The sequence below is a fragment of the Heliangelus exortis genome, chromosome 31 (genome assembly GCF_036169615.1).
Source record: "Heliangelus exortis chromosome 31, bHelExo1.hap1, whole genome shotgun sequence".
NCBI classification, from domain to species: Eukaryota; Metazoa; Chordata; class Aves; order Apodiformes; family Trochilidae; genus Heliangelus; species Heliangelus exortis.
The window spans coordinates 113,086-130,255 of record NC_092452.1 but is presented as its reverse complement, the minus strand read 5'-3'; the positions used below and the strand labels follow the sequence as shown (position 1 = coordinate 130,255).

At 55.8% G+C, this 17,170-nt stretch overlaps 1 protein-coding gene across 1 annotated transcript; it reads left to right on the top strand.

Annotated features, from left to right (window-relative positions):
* The first annotated feature begins 1,327 nt into the window (after positions 1-1,327).
* Positions 1,328-17,096, top strand: POU6F1 (POU class 6 homeobox 1). The gene is made up of 12 exons (XM_071729431.1): positions 1,328-1,744; positions 6,222-6,312; positions 8,755-8,848; positions 9,530-9,728; positions 11,762-11,883; positions 12,338-12,563; positions 13,237-13,472; positions 13,852-13,980; positions 14,159-14,377; positions 14,859-14,973; positions 15,476-15,647; positions 16,009-17,096. The coding sequence occupies exons 3-12, from the start codon at positions 8,795-8,797 to the stop codon at positions 16,352-16,354; spliced, it is 1,818 nt and encodes a 605-aa protein (XP_071585532.1). The 5' UTR covers positions 1,328-1,744; positions 6,222-6,312; positions 8,755-8,794; the 3' UTR covers positions 16,355-17,096.
* The last annotated feature ends 74 nt before the right edge of the window (positions 17,097-17,170 follow it).

Below are 17,170 nucleotides of genomic sequence, written 5' to 3'. Positions count from 1 at the left end.
CAGGGATCCATCTGATTTTCAGAGCAGCTCTAAGGGGTGTCCAAACCCCCCCAAACTATTTCAGACCCAGGGTAGGGCAAGGGGCTCAGCTCCCCCCTGGGATGTGGAGCCCCAGAGGATCAGACCCAGGGAGCAGGATCCCAACCAGGGTGGGATGCAGGAGGATGGAGCATCCTAAATTATTCCTGTGGCATCCCTTGGGAAAAGGCAGGCCCAGCCAGGCCCTGCCTCCAGCTACCATTTGAAAGCCTCAGGAAGGGTTTTTTTTTGTGGGGTTTGATCACTTAGGGGAAAGCCCTGAGCCCTGGCAGGGCAGCAGGTTGGGCACCAGGGCTCTTATCCCAAGTTGAGGAAAGCAAATAATGGGGTGTAGGGGGGGGACAAATTTTGTCCTTTGTGTTGCCCTGGAGTGGTTCATGCTGAGGTGATGATTAATGTGTTAATTGATGATGAGGATGATGATGATGAAATGCTGTATTAGGGTTTGATGAGCTGGTTCAGAGCTGGGGTCAGGAGGGATGATGCTCTTTGGGGTGATGCAGAGGCTTGATCCCCCTGGCACCCACCTTGGGGACAGGGGTGCTTGAGGCTGGCAAAAGGTGACCCCAATTAGGGCTCTGGTGTCAAGGAAGTCTCTAGGTGGGGAGTCTAATTTGCTCTAATTTGCTAATGCTCTAATTGGGTGTGTTCTGCTTTTGGGGAGTCCCAGGTTGCAGAGGGCTGACTTTTGGGATCCCAGGTTTGGGGACCTGGGGGTTGCAGGGTTCTGGTTTTGGGGTCTTGAGGCAACCCTGGTTTGAGGGTTGGGGGAGGACTCTTTGAGGTCTGAAGGGGCTCTGGTTTGGGGGTCCCAGGACTTGAGCCTGGGGGGAGGTGTAGCTTGGGGACCTCGGAAGCTCCGGTTTGGGGGTCTCAGGACTTGAGCCTGGGGGGAGGTGTAGCTGGGGGACCTCGGAAGCTCCGGTTTGGGGGTCTCAGGTGTAGCTTGGGGACCTCAGAAGCTCCGGTTTGGGGGTCTCAGGACTTGAGCCTGGGGGGAGGTGTAGCTGGGGGACCTCGGAAGCTCCGGTTTTGGGGTCTCAGGTGTAGCTGGGGGACCTCAGAAGCTCCGGTTTGGGGGTCTCGGGGCAGGTTTAGGGTTGGGGGGTGTCAGGGAAGTCTCTCCCAAGTTGGGGAGTCTCGGAGATGGTTGGGCTGTACCTCTGGGGGATGTCAGGCTTGGGGTCTCTCTCCGTGGGGGGATGATCTCCGTTTCGGGTGTCTGTGATGGGGGGGGGGGAGGTTCCGTGCGCCCCCGGTGGCTGCGGGGAGCGCGGCAGCCCCGCGGCTGCGGCAAAGGCCTGCGCATAAATTATGTTCATGACGCAGCAGCTAAAAAATCCCCGGGAGGAGGGGAAAAAAAAAACCCAACAAACCCAACACTTAACCCCACGGACAAGAAAAAAACCAAAAAAAAAAAACCCAACCCACACCGCAACCCATCCTCCTGCACCCCCCTCCCTCCAACCTGACCCTTTCCGACGGGGTCCCGCAAAGCTCAGGGGTCCCGGGGCCGCCTCCCGCCTCCCCCCCCCCCCGTTACCTCCCTCCCCCTTTGTGCCGCCGCCGCCGCCGCTGTGAGATGAATTTTTAATTATTCCCCGGCAGAGGGGAAGGCGCGGAGCGGCGCGGAGCAGCGCGGAGCCCCCCGGCCGCGTCCCCCCCCCCCTCCCCTCCAAGGCGGGAGCTCGGCCCCTGCGGTGCGGTGAGTGCGGGGCCGGAGCGGGGCCGGGCGGGGGGCGGTGGGCCCCGCCGCGGTGAATATGCAATGCCGTAATTAGCATAATTTATATATTTATGATAAAGAGGGATTGGGGGGGGGGGGAGGAGGGGAAAGCGGCGGAGAAACGGGGTGCGACGCTCTGGGGGGGTGAAATGGGGTTTTGGGGGGCATGGGGTTTTTTTTTTTTTTTTGAAAAGGAGGCTCGGTGGGGTGTGGGGGGGGGGCAATGAGATGCGGAGGGGGGGGCAGTGGGTTTGGGAGGTGGTAGATGGGGAAGAAGAGGAGGCGGGGGCTGAACGCCAAGAGTGGGAATGGAGAGGGGGGAGTAGGGTTAGGGGAGACAGGATGGGGGTCCCTGGGGGAACCCCGCAACTGGGGGTGTCCAGGAAGGGAGGAAAAAGAGCAACGAGGCAGGGAAAAGGGGCTGAGTGCTCTGGGGGGGGGGAGGGAGGGGATGGACAGGAGAAATTGAGGGCTGTGGGACTTGGGTTTTGGGGTGCGGGAGAGGAAGAACAGAGCTGGGGGGGAACCACGCCGGAGGGGGGGCGCAGGACAGCGTTGAGGTCCCCCAAAGGGACCCCAAGGGTGGGAGACGAAGGAGTGGCCCTGCCCTTGGGGTGGGTGCAGGTGCCAGGCAGGGGTTTGGGTGCTCAGGGTGCCCCGGGGGGGTGGGCAGAGCTCCGGGGAGGCGTCTGCTGCATCTGGGGAGTGGATGGAGAGTAGGACCGGGAGGCTACCAGGGAAATTTTGGGGTGCCCCTGCAGGGTGTGGGGCGAGGCACGGGGTGCTGTGATGCAGCCGTGCCCGGGGGTCGGGCAGGGGGCTGGGGGCACCTCTCCCCGTCACCCTTGAACCCCTCGGGGTGTGTTTGAGGGGGGCTGGGCAGATCCCCCCCCGACAGCACAGGGGATCCCGAAAATCCAGGGAGCTGAGAAGTGGGATGAAGGGGCTGAGTTCGCTCCTTCTTCGGGGTTCGAGGGGCTCTGTGTGTGTCCCCCCCAGCTGCTGCTGCCACCTCGGGGTCAGGCTTGGTTCTTTCGCTGAACCCGCGTTAAAAAGCCCTGGAAGTGGCGATGAGAGGCATTGGGATGCTCCCCCAGGACTGGGGGCTCACTAGGGGGGTCCTGAACTGCGGACGATGCCCCCCCCCGAGGTGTCCTGGGTCCCCGATTTATTTTTTTTCCAGCCCCGAGGCGCTGGGAGCACGGAGAGCGATGGATGCTCCGGGTGCTGTTTTGGGAGCATCCAAGAGCTTGGGAGGTCCCAAATCTGCTCCTGGTTTTGCCCAGCTCCTCTGGGATGACCTTGGGAGGTGAACTTAATCCCTTCATCTCCTCCCTCTCTGAATAGGGAATAAAAATACTTACCCATCTCTCTGGAGAAAGGAGCAGATTCCTGGGAAGTCAGTGTAAGGTGATCTGGCTGGCAGGAGGAGCTGGCTGGGGTTGGCATTGCAAAGAGGCAGGGAAAAAGGGAGCCCCATCACCCTTGGCACAGCCAAACAGGCAGATTTTGTGGGGGGATCAGGCTTTTTCCCTCAAAACCCCCATAAAAGTGGGTGGCAAAGTAAAGATGAAGAGGTTGAAGCAGCCCAGGGGTAGCAGAGGGGGATGGAGCATCCCAATCTCCCCTTTCAGGAACAAACACACCATGGCCAAGAGAAAAAAATGGGTCCTTTAGTGGCTCCAAGAGGATTTGGCAAATAACACTGAAACTGCCAAGCTGGCAGGGGATGCTGGTCAACTGGTTTGGGGGGTTTGCCCTTTTTTGAAGCAGGTTTTGGGACCCTCCACTGGGCATTTCCTCTTCCCTGCTGCAGCATTTCAAGGATCCCCTGTATTTGTCCTGGGGATTGGGGTGCCAGGGTGAGCTGCACTTGCTCCAGGGCTCATCCCTGGCAGAATTACTGAGGCTGGGGCCAAACTGGTGCCAGCCAACCTCTCCATCTTCTCTTCCTGTGCTTTCTGCATCCCTGGAATGAGATAATCCAGGCAGGGAAGTGCCCTCTACGTCTCTGCAGCTCCATTTGCTCCACAGATGCCAATTCCTGCCCCAGCAAGCTCCCCATGGCCAGGCAGCCAGGCTTAATGTAGCCACATGGTTTGCTTGATAAACTTTAATGATTGTCCCCAAGTGGCCCTGGCTGCACCTTTTGGTTGGGGTTGAGCTGGTAGTTGAGGTTTTTTTTCTGATCTCTGCTTTGGGATGCAGCTGCCCTGAGCCTGGCACAGGGTTTTGTAGCATGAAGTTATGTGAATGAGGAGTGCTGAGAAAAAGAAGGGGGAAAATTGGGATGGAAATTTTATTTACATCATTCTGCTGCTTAATTGTAATGGTTTGGAATCAGAGGCTGCTTTTCTGTTTTTTTCCTGGCTGCAGGGATGCTTGCCCTGTTGTTTCTGCTGGAGATGGATGGGTTTAAGGTCTGTTGGGGGCAATATGTCCCATCTCATCCCCTGCCTCTGTTTCCTCAGCAGTGAACTCAGTGAAGTCTTAAAACCAATGAATTTTACAAGGCTAAAAAGTCATTTTTAAGAGGGAAGCTGATTTCCAAGGAGAGGGACACTGTGGTCCAGCTCTCTGCTGCTGTGACACCTGGAAATACTCTCTGGAAAATAATTCCCTCTGATGGAATCATTGCCAGCCTGGATCTTTCTGCTCTGAATGGGGTGGAAAAAAAATCATGAGAGCTGATGGGGGTGAGGGATGCTTGGGGCTTCGATGGCTTCATTTCCCAGGAATGTGACCCCAACCTGGACCAGTCCCCTTCGTACTGGTGGTCCTCCAGTTTTTACTGGGAGGTCCAGGGGTGTCTGTGTTGGGCTGGGACTGTGTCCTGGGGCAGGAGCTGGTGATTTAGGAGCCTTCAGGGCTCCTCTTTGGAGCTCGTGGCTGCTTATGGCACCTTCACCCTCCTCAGCCTGGGATCAGAGTGTCCATCCAAAGGAATTAATCCAGGAAATAATCACATCAAGGAATTAGCCAGCTGTAGCCACATCCAAAATGTCTTCTTGGTGGAGCAGGTTTAATTAACCTCTTAGGGTTTCTTTCTTACCTGTGGCAACTTGGTTAGAATTTAGCTTTCCACCCACTTGGGATCTAAGTGGCTACATCTCTGACTCATCAACACTTTAATTAACACAGCAATTATATTCACAGTGAGACTCGGAGCATCTTAAATTATCCTTCCCTTCCCCCCCATCCCCCCTCTTCTTTTTTCCTTTTAAATATTATTATTTTGTGCATTTAATTTTTCTTGGGGCCATCTGTTGCAAAATGGCTGTCGCCTTGCCATGTGCACTTAACACCACCATCTGGAGGAATGATTTGTCCCATTTATTGAAAAAAAAAAAATAAAATAAATATAATAAAGTGTGGAGAAACGAAATGAAATGGGGCTGCTGACCTCCACGTGTCTGCTGGAGAAGAGGAAGCTGAGTCCCAAATCAAACTGTTGAGATGTTGTGAAATATCTGTTTAATCATCCAGGGCACTAATTGGTCTCTTTGCATGGTACCAAGAAAAAAAAAATCTCTATTTTCTCTCCGTGTTATTTGACTTTTCTCCCACGGGGCAGAGTATCACCCATCCCCTTCAGGCTCTGACCACTCTGGAATAAACCTGTGGTGCTGAGAGAGGCTGAAGTTGATGGGATGTCACCTACTAATTAAAAAAAGTAAAGTTTGGGGAGAATTGTGTAAGAGAATAGAAACACACAGAATTTTCAGAAAAGACTGAAAATAATAATAAAAAAATAAATTATGGGAACTGGAGAAGAAACTTTCCTAGGAGTCAACAACCTGTCCTTGAAAAGAGGCCAACAGGAGATGAAAGGGAACACTCCCCCAGCTTACCTTGGAGTCAGCTAGAAACACCTAATAAAAAACCCTGACTAATTGGCCTTACCTCATTAACATATTATTAGAATACTAAAGTACACACCCCTAGGCTGCTAACAAATCCCCCCCCAGCTTTTGGAGCATTTGTCCTGAAAGTAGGGAGCACTGGCACTTGAAGAAGTAAAGAATTAATTAACCAATATTAGTGATAGAATATAACTGGGAATAAAGGAGGTTTGCATTTTTCTGGGGATAAAAAAGTTTTTTTTGGGGGTGTGTGACCTCTCTGCCTCCTGCCCAGCCCCTCTCTCTGCAGCCAGGGATTAAAATTCAACCAAAAAATTGTGACTGTGGTTGGGTTGTTGTACACTGGGTGTCAGACCCCCCTTGGAAGGGGTGACAGTGGGGTCTGGGCTCCTTTTGTCACCAAAATTCAAAGCCAAGATGTCCTTTAACTTTTCAGTGGTGCTGGCTTGAGGACAACTTGCTGGGTTTGGGAAAAATTCTGCAGGAGTGGTGAGGGAGGATTTAACATCCCTGGGGCTGGGGATGCTCTTGAGTTCTCCCTGGAGCTTGAGCTGGGCACCGAGGCAGCTCTGGGTTTTTTTTTTTCCCAACAGCTTCACCCATCAGCCCTCCCGAGGAGCAGAACACAGCACCCAGCCCCTGTCTCCTGTCTGGAGTGTCCCTTCATCCCAGAGCAACCAGTGAGTGAGTATGGGGCTGCCTCCCACTTTTCCCCCCCAAAACCACTGCAGTATTCCTGGGGGATCCCAGCTCTCTGCTCCCCATCCACCCCGAGCCCTGCTGTGTGGTAGAAGATGTGCAAAACCATGAGTGGGTTTGGGTGTGCAGGAGGGGTCTCCCCATATCCCAAAAAGCCCCAAAAAGTCCCTGCCAGCTGCAGCCACTGAGTCCTTCCCTTCCCATTTGGGCTCAGCTGCCTCCTTTGATGAGGCTCCCTGTGTGGGAATTGGGGAGAGGTCCCTGGGGTGGGAGGGATGGTGGCAGGAAGGTGATGGGATGAGGGCAGGAAGCTTTCCCACCTCTTCCAGGCTCAGGGGGAGGAAAAAAGCTGCTCCAAAACTCTGGGGGCTCGACCCTCATTAGCAAAACCCCAAGGGCTGGGCCAGAGGGAAGATGAAATGACACAGAGCAGCTACCTGGAGCATTCCCTGGGGGGTGAATTCAGCAGGACACAGGCTCCCACCCCCCCTTTGTGTCCCCAACATCCTTTCCCCTTGCCAGCTGCTCTCCAGAAAAGTTCAGAACATTCCTCTGGAGCATTTTCCTTCCCTTGGTGGGACATTTGGTACCTTGGCTTTGCTGGTTTGCCTGCACAGGGAGTTCTTGCTCTGCCTTTCTCACCATTTGCTGGGTTCTGGCTGCTGGAGAGAGCTCATTAACTTTTTATCATGCCAGCTGCCTGCAGAAACCACTCAGTTGTCCCTTGCTCTATTCAACACTAAAATAAATTGTTAATTAAACGATGCACTGGCATCCCAGGGTGGTTTTCTGCACCAGGTTGGAAAATTCACAGCAGCTACCAGAGATCAGACACTCTCTGCTCTGAAATTCCTCCCCAAATCTGCCACAAAGGATGGTTCTGGGTCTTGCCTGAAGTTTTGGGTTGAGCTTGGCAGGGCCAAGGAAGGGGGGGAAGGAAGTCCCCCCATCTCTGCTGAGCCCCCAAGTGTCACTTTGCTGCAGATTAAAAAAAAAAAAAAAAAAGTGTTGTGTACAAAAGGGAATGAGATGCTCAGCCCCTGTTGAATTTCAAATGAGAATTTGGCTCTTAATTCAATTTAGGCCCCCTTGGATCAGCAGGATCCCAAGAACTCTGGTTCCTAATTGCACAGAAATGCCATCTCCACCTCAGGATACACTCAGTGGCCTCAGCAGGAGCTTGGTGGCTCCTGAGACACAGGGAAATGAGAAAGGGCTTAGAAAACAGCACTGGGAAATATTTCCTGGATTCTGGAAGTGCCTCCTTGGCTGATGTGAGGGGCCAAAGTATCCCAGAGGAGCAGAGCAGCAGGGGATGCCTGCACCATTCCAGATTTCCCTGGGCAGAGATTAAAACAAATGGATGAGATGCAGTCCCACAACTTTGGGACTGAAATTCCCTATTTTTGGATGAGTTAGGACCCCAGGCTGGCTCTACCTGAACTCTGCCTCTTTCACAGGCTGAGATTTGCAGAGGGCAGGAGGCTGTGTGAGGCCAGCAGCCCTTGGGGGGTACAGACAGGGTTAGGACCAAGCACAGGGATGGTCAGCACCCAAACTGGTGCTGCCCAGGATTTTGGGGTCTGGCTGCACATCCCAGCATCAGTTTGCCCTCAGGCTCCTCCTGAGTAGTTACAGAAACACTGAACACCTTCACACGTGCACTGAGTAATTTGGAATGTCATCCATGGGTAAATACATCCCTGAAATGTCTCTAATAAAAGATTCATCAGCCCCTGATAAAGGCAATTATGGTTCTGCAAGGCACTGAGAGGCCAAGACACGACCAGATGAGTTAATGAAGGGCACTGGAAAAAGAGTTGCCTTCCAAGAGGTGGGCTAAGTTCTTCCCTCCATCCCCTTCCCTCCCTCATTTCACCAGTATCCCCATTAATTTAGGTCCCCTCAGGAAAAAGGGGGAGATTGAGTCTCCTTGTGCCCAGTAGCAGGGGCTTGGGAGAGCTGCAAAGTGGCATGTAGGGACTTTGGGGACCTTCTTGGGGCTTTGCCTGGGTTTTTTTTTTGGGTTTTCAGCCAGGCTGTAGGGATTGCATCCTCATCTCCCAGAGGGAGAGGAGAGGGGGGAAAGGTTTGGCCCTTAGAATGATCCTTCCATTCTTCTGCTGCTTCTCCATCTGATCCTTCCCCAACAAATTCCACTCCCCGGGGCTGTGCCAAGAGGACAGGAGGTGCTGGGAGGTACCAGAGATGCCAAAGCCAACCCCAAGGTGTGGGGCAGGAGGGCAAACTCTGCACTGCCCTGACTTTTCAGCTGTGGCTTTCAGCACAGAGGGGGAGAGGTGGGATGGTTGTGCCAGAGGGGGAGGTGGTGGGAGAGACCAGGTTGGCTCCAAGTTGAGGCAACGTGTGACCCCTGAGCCTCTCATGGGGTGGGTGACAAAACCTTCCTGTGTCCCCTGCTTGCAGCATGTGAAAGGTCTGAGTCCTCTCCCTCTGCTGGGACACCATGGATGCTGAAGCTGTGCAGCCCCAGGAGGCTTCCCTGATGGTCAATGAGCAGGTATGGGCCCCACCAGCTCCATCCCCTGGCACCCCTTTGCACCCCAAAACTGGGGGAGCTGAAGGGTTGGGGTTTGGCAGCAGCCTGAGCTCCACTGCATGGGGTGAAACCCCCCCTTGGGCACCTGCCCCGTGCTCACAACCTGTTTGTGCCCCTGGCTGGGGGGGCAGATGTTCAGCTCCATCTTTTGGAGCTTGGCTGCCTCATTTTGGTGGTTTTTAATAATTAAGAGGAAGAGCAAAGGTCTCATCCAGGCAGCCTGGTGGGGCTGTGGGTGCTGTTTGCAAGGGACCTTTGCATGGCCAGCAGCCACGGGAGAGCTGGAGGGGCAGCACTTCTCTCTGTTTGTCCCCAAATAATGTCCCACAGGGGACATGATGTGATTCAGAGTCCTTGCCTGACCCGGGGGCAGAGCCAGGGGGCTGCAGATCAGCACTCACTCCAGTGCTGCTGGTTCTGCTGGTGTCATCAGAGCCCAGAACTGGGCCAGTACCAGCGAGGTGCTGGTGAGGCTGGGGTCCCCCTCCTCGAGGGGACAGGAATGCCTCTGCCTGCTTCGTTTTAGGGGTTCCCATGTCCTGCTTGGCAGGGTTTTGCTTTGCTTTGCCTCGGGGACACCACTTGGGGGAGGGGGGGGTCAGGTGCCTCGTAGCTGATGGACATTTTGGGGCAAATTTGCAGGTTATTGTCATGTCCAGCCACGAAACTATCCGAGTGCTGGAAGTCGGCGTGGATACCCCACTCTCATCCGAGGAGGACCAGAAACCCTTGAAAATGTCCCCAGGGGAGGTAACAGGAGGCTCCCTGGGAGAGCCCACTCAGGTGGGCAGAGCAGATGGGCTGCCCAGCACCCAGAGCCCCTGCAGCGGGGAGGTGGCTGGTAAGATGTTTTCTGTCCCTGGGGCTCATCCCTTTCCTGCCCTTGTCCCGTCCCTGCAGGAGAAATTGGGCTCTGGACTCGAGGGTTGGAGGCAGGAGGGGAAGGGAGGGTGATGGGCAGGCAGAGCCAGACACACACACCCTGCTCTGTGGCATCCTGGTACCAAACACAGGAGTTAAAAAATAAAAAAACAGACAGTTAAGTGGTGGGGGAAAGCTTCCTGCATTGAGGGCAATCCTGAAACAGCAGCTTAAAATGGAGAGGATGTTTCTGGATGGGAAGTTTTGTGGGGAAAATCTTCCTGCATTGAGGACAGTCCTCAAACACCAGCTTAAAATGGAGAGGATGTTTCTGGATGAGAAGTTTTTTGGGGGAAAAGCTTCCTGCATTGAGGACAGTCCTGAAACACCAGCTTAAAATGGAGAGAATGTTTGTGGATGGGAAGTTTTGTGGGGAAAAGCTTCCTGCATTGAGGGCAATTCTTGAACAGCAGCTTAAAATGGAGAAAATGTTTCTGGATGGGAAGTTTTCTAGGGAAAAGCTTCCTGCATTGAGGACAGTCCTGAACAGCAGCTTAAAATGGAGAAAATATGTTTCTGGATGAGAAGTTTTGCAGGGCAGAGCATTTTTCCTTCAGCAGCATAGAGCAGGGGCTTGGGGCTCCTCTCCCCCTTGCCTGGGGTGCCTGGAGCTCACTGTGGGGGCATTTCCTCTCTCCCAGGAATGCAGCTCTGGGAAGAGGCTTTTGGGAGAGATTTCCACTTCATTCCTTGCTGGTTTTGGGCAGTCCTCCTGCAGATCCATCCTGAACCTGCCTGCAAGTGCCCCTGTGCTGTCCCCTCTCCTGCCACTTTGTTCACAGGACTTTTCTCTGGTTGTCACCTCCAGGACACTCCCAGATTCCTGCACTTTTGTAAAAAACAAAGAAAAAAAAAAAACAAAACCAACCAACCAACCAAAAAAAAAGGCAGGATGTAGTTTGTTTGAGGCTGGTTGGTAAGAGGAGGAGATGAGTTGGGGGATGCTCAAGCCTTGGAGCCCTGCACAAAACTCATGGGCCCTGGTGGCATCACTGCCCCATAGCATGGGCTGTGTTTGGGCTTGGTAGGAAATGTCAAACAAAACAAAAAAGACTTCTTAAAATCTTCCAGACCTGCAGTTATATCTGAGTGAAGAATAAAAGCCAAGAAATGCCTGGCTTTTAGCTGAGGAAAGTATTGATTCAGTAAAACTTTTTTCTGCCAGAGGAAAAATCAGGAAAAGGGTGGTTTTGTTCTCTTCAAAAAATTGAAGAGAATTAAGTGGATTTTAATACTCATTATTGTCATTATTAGAAGCTGAGCAGAATAAGAGATCTCCCCAAAAAAACCACAGGTAATAAACATGGATTAGGAGCCAATCTTTCTCTTATTGGTGATAACTCAGGGATCTGAACATATTCTGTGAGTTTGGGCAGGAGGTTGAAAGACACCAAACGAAGTTCCTCCCCCCTCTGCCAGCTGCTGGCCGGGTGATTGAGGTCCCTTCCCTTTTTCCAGCTCTCCCTTCCCGGGGAGCAAGCTCAGGGGCTGACACCGCTTTAATTGCTGCTAATTTTGGAGCCGGCTGCTGGTGGAGGAAAATCTCTCCCGCTGGATCCGACAGCCTGAAAGAGGTGCCCACAGCCCAGCAAACCACTCACACGACCACCACCCCTTCTTCTTCCCCCCCCAACCTTCCTCTTTCCCACACTTATTCCCCAAACCTCTCCCTCCTCCCTTTTTCTCCCCCAAAACATCCCATAAGAAGCCCTCAGGCGCCTTCCCCTGCACCCTGGGACTTGGCTCAGGGTGACCCAAGCTCAGGGGACCTCCTGGGGACACCCCACGTTGGGTGACACCATGCTGCTCACCTGGGACACCCTTCAGAGGGTATTCGTGCTCTGGGTGTGTGGAATTCGGGTGCCCCCTTTCCCCTCATCCCCATCCTTGGTGCAGACGAGCTGCCCAGCCAAGCAGCATCCACTCCAACATCTCTCCTCTGTTTTTCCCTAGGAAAAACCAAACTGGAAGCCAGGGAATCCCCCAGCACCGTCCCCTCCATCAGCACCTTCAGCCACACCACGAGCCAGCAGACACAGACATTGGCCCCACTGGCCCTGCAGGCCACCCCACAGGTAACTACCCCACGGCCGTGGAATGTGAGGGGAGAGTGGGAGAGGGGTGGGGTGGAGTTGGGGGGGGGGGCAAACGTCCCGGGGGGACCCCTGCTTGCTGTAGGCAAACCTGAGGGCAGAGGGAGCTGCTTGTGGCACGGGGTGTAGGATCTACGCCCCGAACCAGGGCGGGTTCCTTCTGCTTGGTGCCCTCGCCAAGGGCCTCGTGCCACCGAGGTGCTGCCAGGAATGCAGAGTCGGGGTGGTTTGGGAGGTGGGGAGATCCCCCCCTTGTCTCCCCACAAGGAGAAAGGGCTCCACAGAGCTGGGAACCCAGCTGCTGAGATGGGAGGGGTCCCTGGGCTGCCCAAGCCACGGGGTCTGCAGACCCCTTTTGCAAAGACTTTTGTTCCGCTGATGCTGTCTGCAGTGGCGTTGATTTGTGTTCTTTTTTAAATCTTGTTTACTCTTGCAGGTCTTGACTCAGGAAAACTTAGCAACAGTTGTGACAGGAGTAATGGTTCCAGCAGGGACAGTTACTCAACCTCTTCTTATCCCCATCAGTATTGCAGGTCAAGTGGCAGGTCAGCAGGGGCTGGCTGTGTGGACATTTCCTACAGCAACGGTCGCTGCCCTCCCCGGATTGACGGCTGCTTCTCCTACAGGGGGAATTTTCAAATCACCTGTAGCCAATCTGCAAGGTAACCCGTGCCCTTCTGCTTTGCAGCCTCCTTAATTCCTCTCCCCCCCCAGTTTATGTCAAATCCAGGCCATCCTCTTTCAGGAGGGGTCTGAAAAAGCCTCGGGTTTTTAGGGCTCCCTGCGTACAAAAGGTGCCCGGAGCATGAGAGGAGGGCAGGGGTGTGATGGCAGCACCCAGGGTTGGGGGGTGAGGCCTGGGTGAGGTTCAGGGGTTGGGGATGAGGCCTGGGTGAGGTTCAGGGGTTGGGTGTAGCATCCCTTGCAGTGGCTGATGTTTGGCAAGGGGGAGAGCTGTGAGAGAAGGGGTTTGGGTGCCTCTCCAGGCAGGATTCCTGCCCTTCCCTTTCAGAGGGAGTTGTCTCTTCTTGAGCTGTAGTGAGGGAAGGAGCCTGCCCAGGAGTGATTTGTAGCACTGAGGAGCTCAGAGGTGGCCCTGACCCCATGTGCTGGCAGTGCCTGCTTTGGGTCAGATCCAGCGTTTTGGATCAGGATCAGTCCTGCCTTAGCGGGGAGCTCAGCCCTGCCTGTTCCACAGGTTCTGGGGCAGAGAGGAATCACCTGGTGATTCAGTTCCCTTTGGGAAGTGACAGCGAGCTGTGGGGCGATGCAGAGGCCCCACCAGTGTCCCTCTTGTTCCCAGCTCACTCTGTCTCCATCTCCTTCCCCCCGCAGCTGCCGCCGTGCTGAACGCCACCATCTCAGCTCCCATCCCTCCTGTCCCAGCCCTGCAGGCTGCAGTCCAGCCCCGAGCCCCTCTCCAGCCCCCTGGGATCTTCCCAGCCTCAGCCAGCCAGCCCCCCATCCTGCCACAGCCCGCTGCAGCACCAACCCCACCCGTGGCCAAGCCCTTGGAGCCCCAGACCCAGATCACCGTCCAGCCGGCCGGATTTGCCTTTAACCCTGGCATAGTAAGGAATTTGGCTGCCCGTGGCATGGAGCTGGGCAAGTTTGGTGCCTCCCGTGGCCGTGGAGAGCCAGGAGAAGTCGTGTTTCCTTGGAGATGAAGCACCCCGACCCAGCCGTCACCTCCCGGGGGGATGGTGCAAGATCCCTGCCTCAGTTTCCCCGCCGCTGCCTTTGCTTTGTGCACAGCCTCAGGGACAGATTTATGGATTGCAGCCCCCAGGGCAACGAGGCAGGAGTCAGTCACCTGCCACGGGGAACTCACCTGCCACAGGGAACTCACCTGCCACGGGGAAGGGGGTGGCTGCCCACGCAGGAGGGGGGGACGTGATGGCCCGGGCTGCTCCCCCGTGTCTCTGACCCTCAGCTTTTGGTTCTCTGCAGATCAGTGCAGCTTCCCTGGGGGGTCAACCCCAGCTCCTGGGCTCCTTGGCAGCCACCCCCGTGATCACCAACACCATCTCCAGCGTGCAGGGCATCACGGGCCAGCTCCTGACCAACGCCCAGGGCCAGGTACCTCTGGGGAGGGACCCACTGCTGGCTGCCCCCCCCCTGCCTCCTTGGGGTTGTTTCTCCCCCAGGAGGAAGGAGGAGACAAACACAGCCGGGGGGGGTGTGTGTTTTTTCCACCCTGAGGAGGGGTGTTTGCTGGATGCCACCCCCCAGCCCCGGCTCTCCTCCCTCTGCCCAGGTGATTGGGACCCTGCCCTGGGTGGTGAATCCCCCCGGGATGGCAGGAACCAGCCCTGCCCCAGCCACCCTGCCAGCCCAGAACCTGCAGGTGCAGGCGGTGACCCCACAGCTGCTGCTCAATGCCCAGGGCCAGGTCATCGCCACGTTGGCTAGCAGCACCATCCAGGCGGCTACCGTCAAGAAAACTGGCACTCCTGAGCCCCCCACCAAGAGTGAGGTGAGCCACGGGCACCAGGCTGGTGGCCACTGGCCAAAGGAACAAATGTCCCCAGTTGTGATGCTTTGAGTCCCTGTGGGGCACCTCTGGGAGACAGAGAGGTTGCTGTGGGACCACTTTGTGAGCTCTTAAACATCCTGGGGACGTTTGTCCTCCTGCCCTGCTCTCTGGGACCACCAAATTTCCCAGCTGGGATGGGAGGGACCAAGGCTCATCCTTGGACGAGCAGAGGTGCAGGACATCTCCAAACCTATAGGGTGGGACACCCCAAAACCAGTGTCCCCCTTCCCAGCACAGAGCTGTGTGGGTTCCAGTGTAGCATCTGCCCCAGGCTGTTTCACTTCCACTGTAATCAAGAGCAAGGTGGTGGCTGCTCTCCTGCTCCCCCAGGGCTGGAGCTGTTGGGCAGGGAGCACCCCAACCGTGGTGCTGGAAGAGGGGGAGCCCCTCTCTGGGGTGCTGACCACCCCCTCTGCCCCAGGTGCAGCCCATCCAGCCAGCTGTGGTGATGGCAAACCCTGCCCCAGTGGCAAAAACCTCGGTGCCTGTTCCCATCACCTGCACTGAGACCCCCACCATCAGCCAGCTGGTCTCCAGTGAGTCATAGTGGGGGGTACTGGGGGGATAAGGGGACTGGGATCCCCTAGGGAGAGGGATCCTAGAGTCTGGGATCCCTCAGGATAGGATGCGGGGGGATGAGGGGACTGGGATCCCCTGGGGAGAGGGATCCTAGAGTCTGGGATCCCTTGGGATAGGATGTAGGGGGTGCTGGGGGGATGAGGGGACTGGGATCCCCTGGGATAGGGAGAGGATGCAGGGGGTACTGGGGGGATGAGGGGATTGGGATCACCTGGGGAGAGGGATCCTGGATCTGGGATCCTCTGGGATAGGGAGAGGATGTGGGGGGTGCTGGGGGGATGAGGGGAGTGGGATCCCCTGGGGAGAGGGATCCTGGATCTGGGATCCCCTGGAATGGGGGGAGGAAGCATCCTTGGAGGTCCCCGCAAGCCTAAAAAAGGGGGTGGTTGTTATGGGGGCGGGGGACAGAAGCAGCACCAGGGCTGTTTCATGGCATCCCCCACGTCCCTTCACCGGCAGAGCCCCCAGCTCCCAACAGCACAGAAGAGGATGGGATTAACCTGGAGGAGATCCGGGAATTCGCCAAGAACTTCAAGATCCGACGCCTGTCCCTGGGGCTGACACAGACACAGGTGGGACAGGCCCTGACAGCCACCGAGGGTCCTGCCTACAGCCAGTCAGCTATCTGCAGGTAGGGTTGGCCCCAAATGGGTCACAGTGTCCTCTCTGGTGTCCCCCACATCCTTGTGACATCCCTGAGGGATTCACCTTGTCACCTTGTCACGTCCCTGAGGGATTCACCTTGTCACCTTGTCACATCCCTGAGGGATTCTCAATGCCCGTGGCAAGTTTGAGAAGTTGGACATCACCTGTCCCCAAGTGGGTCACAGTGTCCTCTCTGTTGTCCCCCAACATCCTTGTGACATCCCTGAGGGATTCACCTTGTCACATCCCTGAGGGATTCACCTTGTCATGTCCCTGAGGGATTTACCTTGTCACCCTGAGGGATTCACCTCATCACATCCCTGAGGGATTCTCGACGCCCGTGGCAGGTTTGAGAAGTTGGACATCACCCCCAAGAGCGCCCAGAAGTTGAAACCGGTGCTGGAGAAGTGGTTGAGCGAAGCTGAGCTGCGTAACCAGGAGGGGCAACAAAACCTGATGGAATTCGTGGGGGGGGAACCTTCCAAAAAACGGAAGCGCCGAACCTCCTTCACCCCTCAGGCCATCGAGGCTCTCAACGCCTACTTTGAGAAGAACGCCTTGCCCACGGGCCAGGAGATCACTGAGATTGCCAAGGAGCTCAACTACGACCGGGAAGTCGTCCGTGTCTGGTTCTGCAACCGCCGGCAGACCCTCAAAAACACCAGTAAACTCAACGTGTTCCAGATCCCCTAAAGCAGGGGGGTGGGCGTGGGGACATCTCCCAGCCCGACCTCCTCCTCCTGCCATCAGCACTTTCGCCACCGCCTTTTGTCCCCCAAGCCCTGAGGTGGGTGCGGGGGTCTTTGCCCCCCTCACCGTGCCCGTGTGTCTCTCACTCTCTCCTTTCCTCCGCATCACACATGACCTAAGCGTGTTCACACTGGGTGTCATGCCTGCCTCGTGTGTCCCCACGCCTGTGACGTGCGTGGGGACGGACCCTCTGCCTGCACGCGCTGCCTCTCCCGCTCCCCACGTGTAAACCCCCCCCTCACACCTCCCCCTAGAGAAGTGATTTTCATTTTTGAGCCATTTTCCCTTCTTTCCGAGGTAGTCTTGTGGCTCACTAGGGGTGAGCCCAAATTTCCTGTCACTCCCCCTTGATTTTGAGGCTCCCTTGCCCCCAAAGTGCAAGGGGCTGCTTGGTGTGACCTCCCCCACCACAGGGATGATGCTGTGGGTGTTGGTGGGGATGTGATGGGTTCTCCCCTGTCCCAGGAGGGGTTTGGTGGGGTGAAACCCATCCCAGAGGCAGCACCCATCCCCTGACCCCGGGTGCCAGGCAGGTTGGGGGCTCCATCCCGTGCCTGGGGAGCGATGGGGAGGGCTGGAGGGAGGAGGTTGAGAGTTTGGGGAGGGGATGCTGGGTCACCGCGCCCAGGACATGGCAGACTGATGCACTTGATGTAGTGGTGTGAAATAAACAGTATTTTTTCTTTCCCTTTCTCCTTTTTTCCCGAGTCGGGGGGGGAAGGAAGAGCGGAGGGTGCTCCCCACTCACCCTGCCCAGTC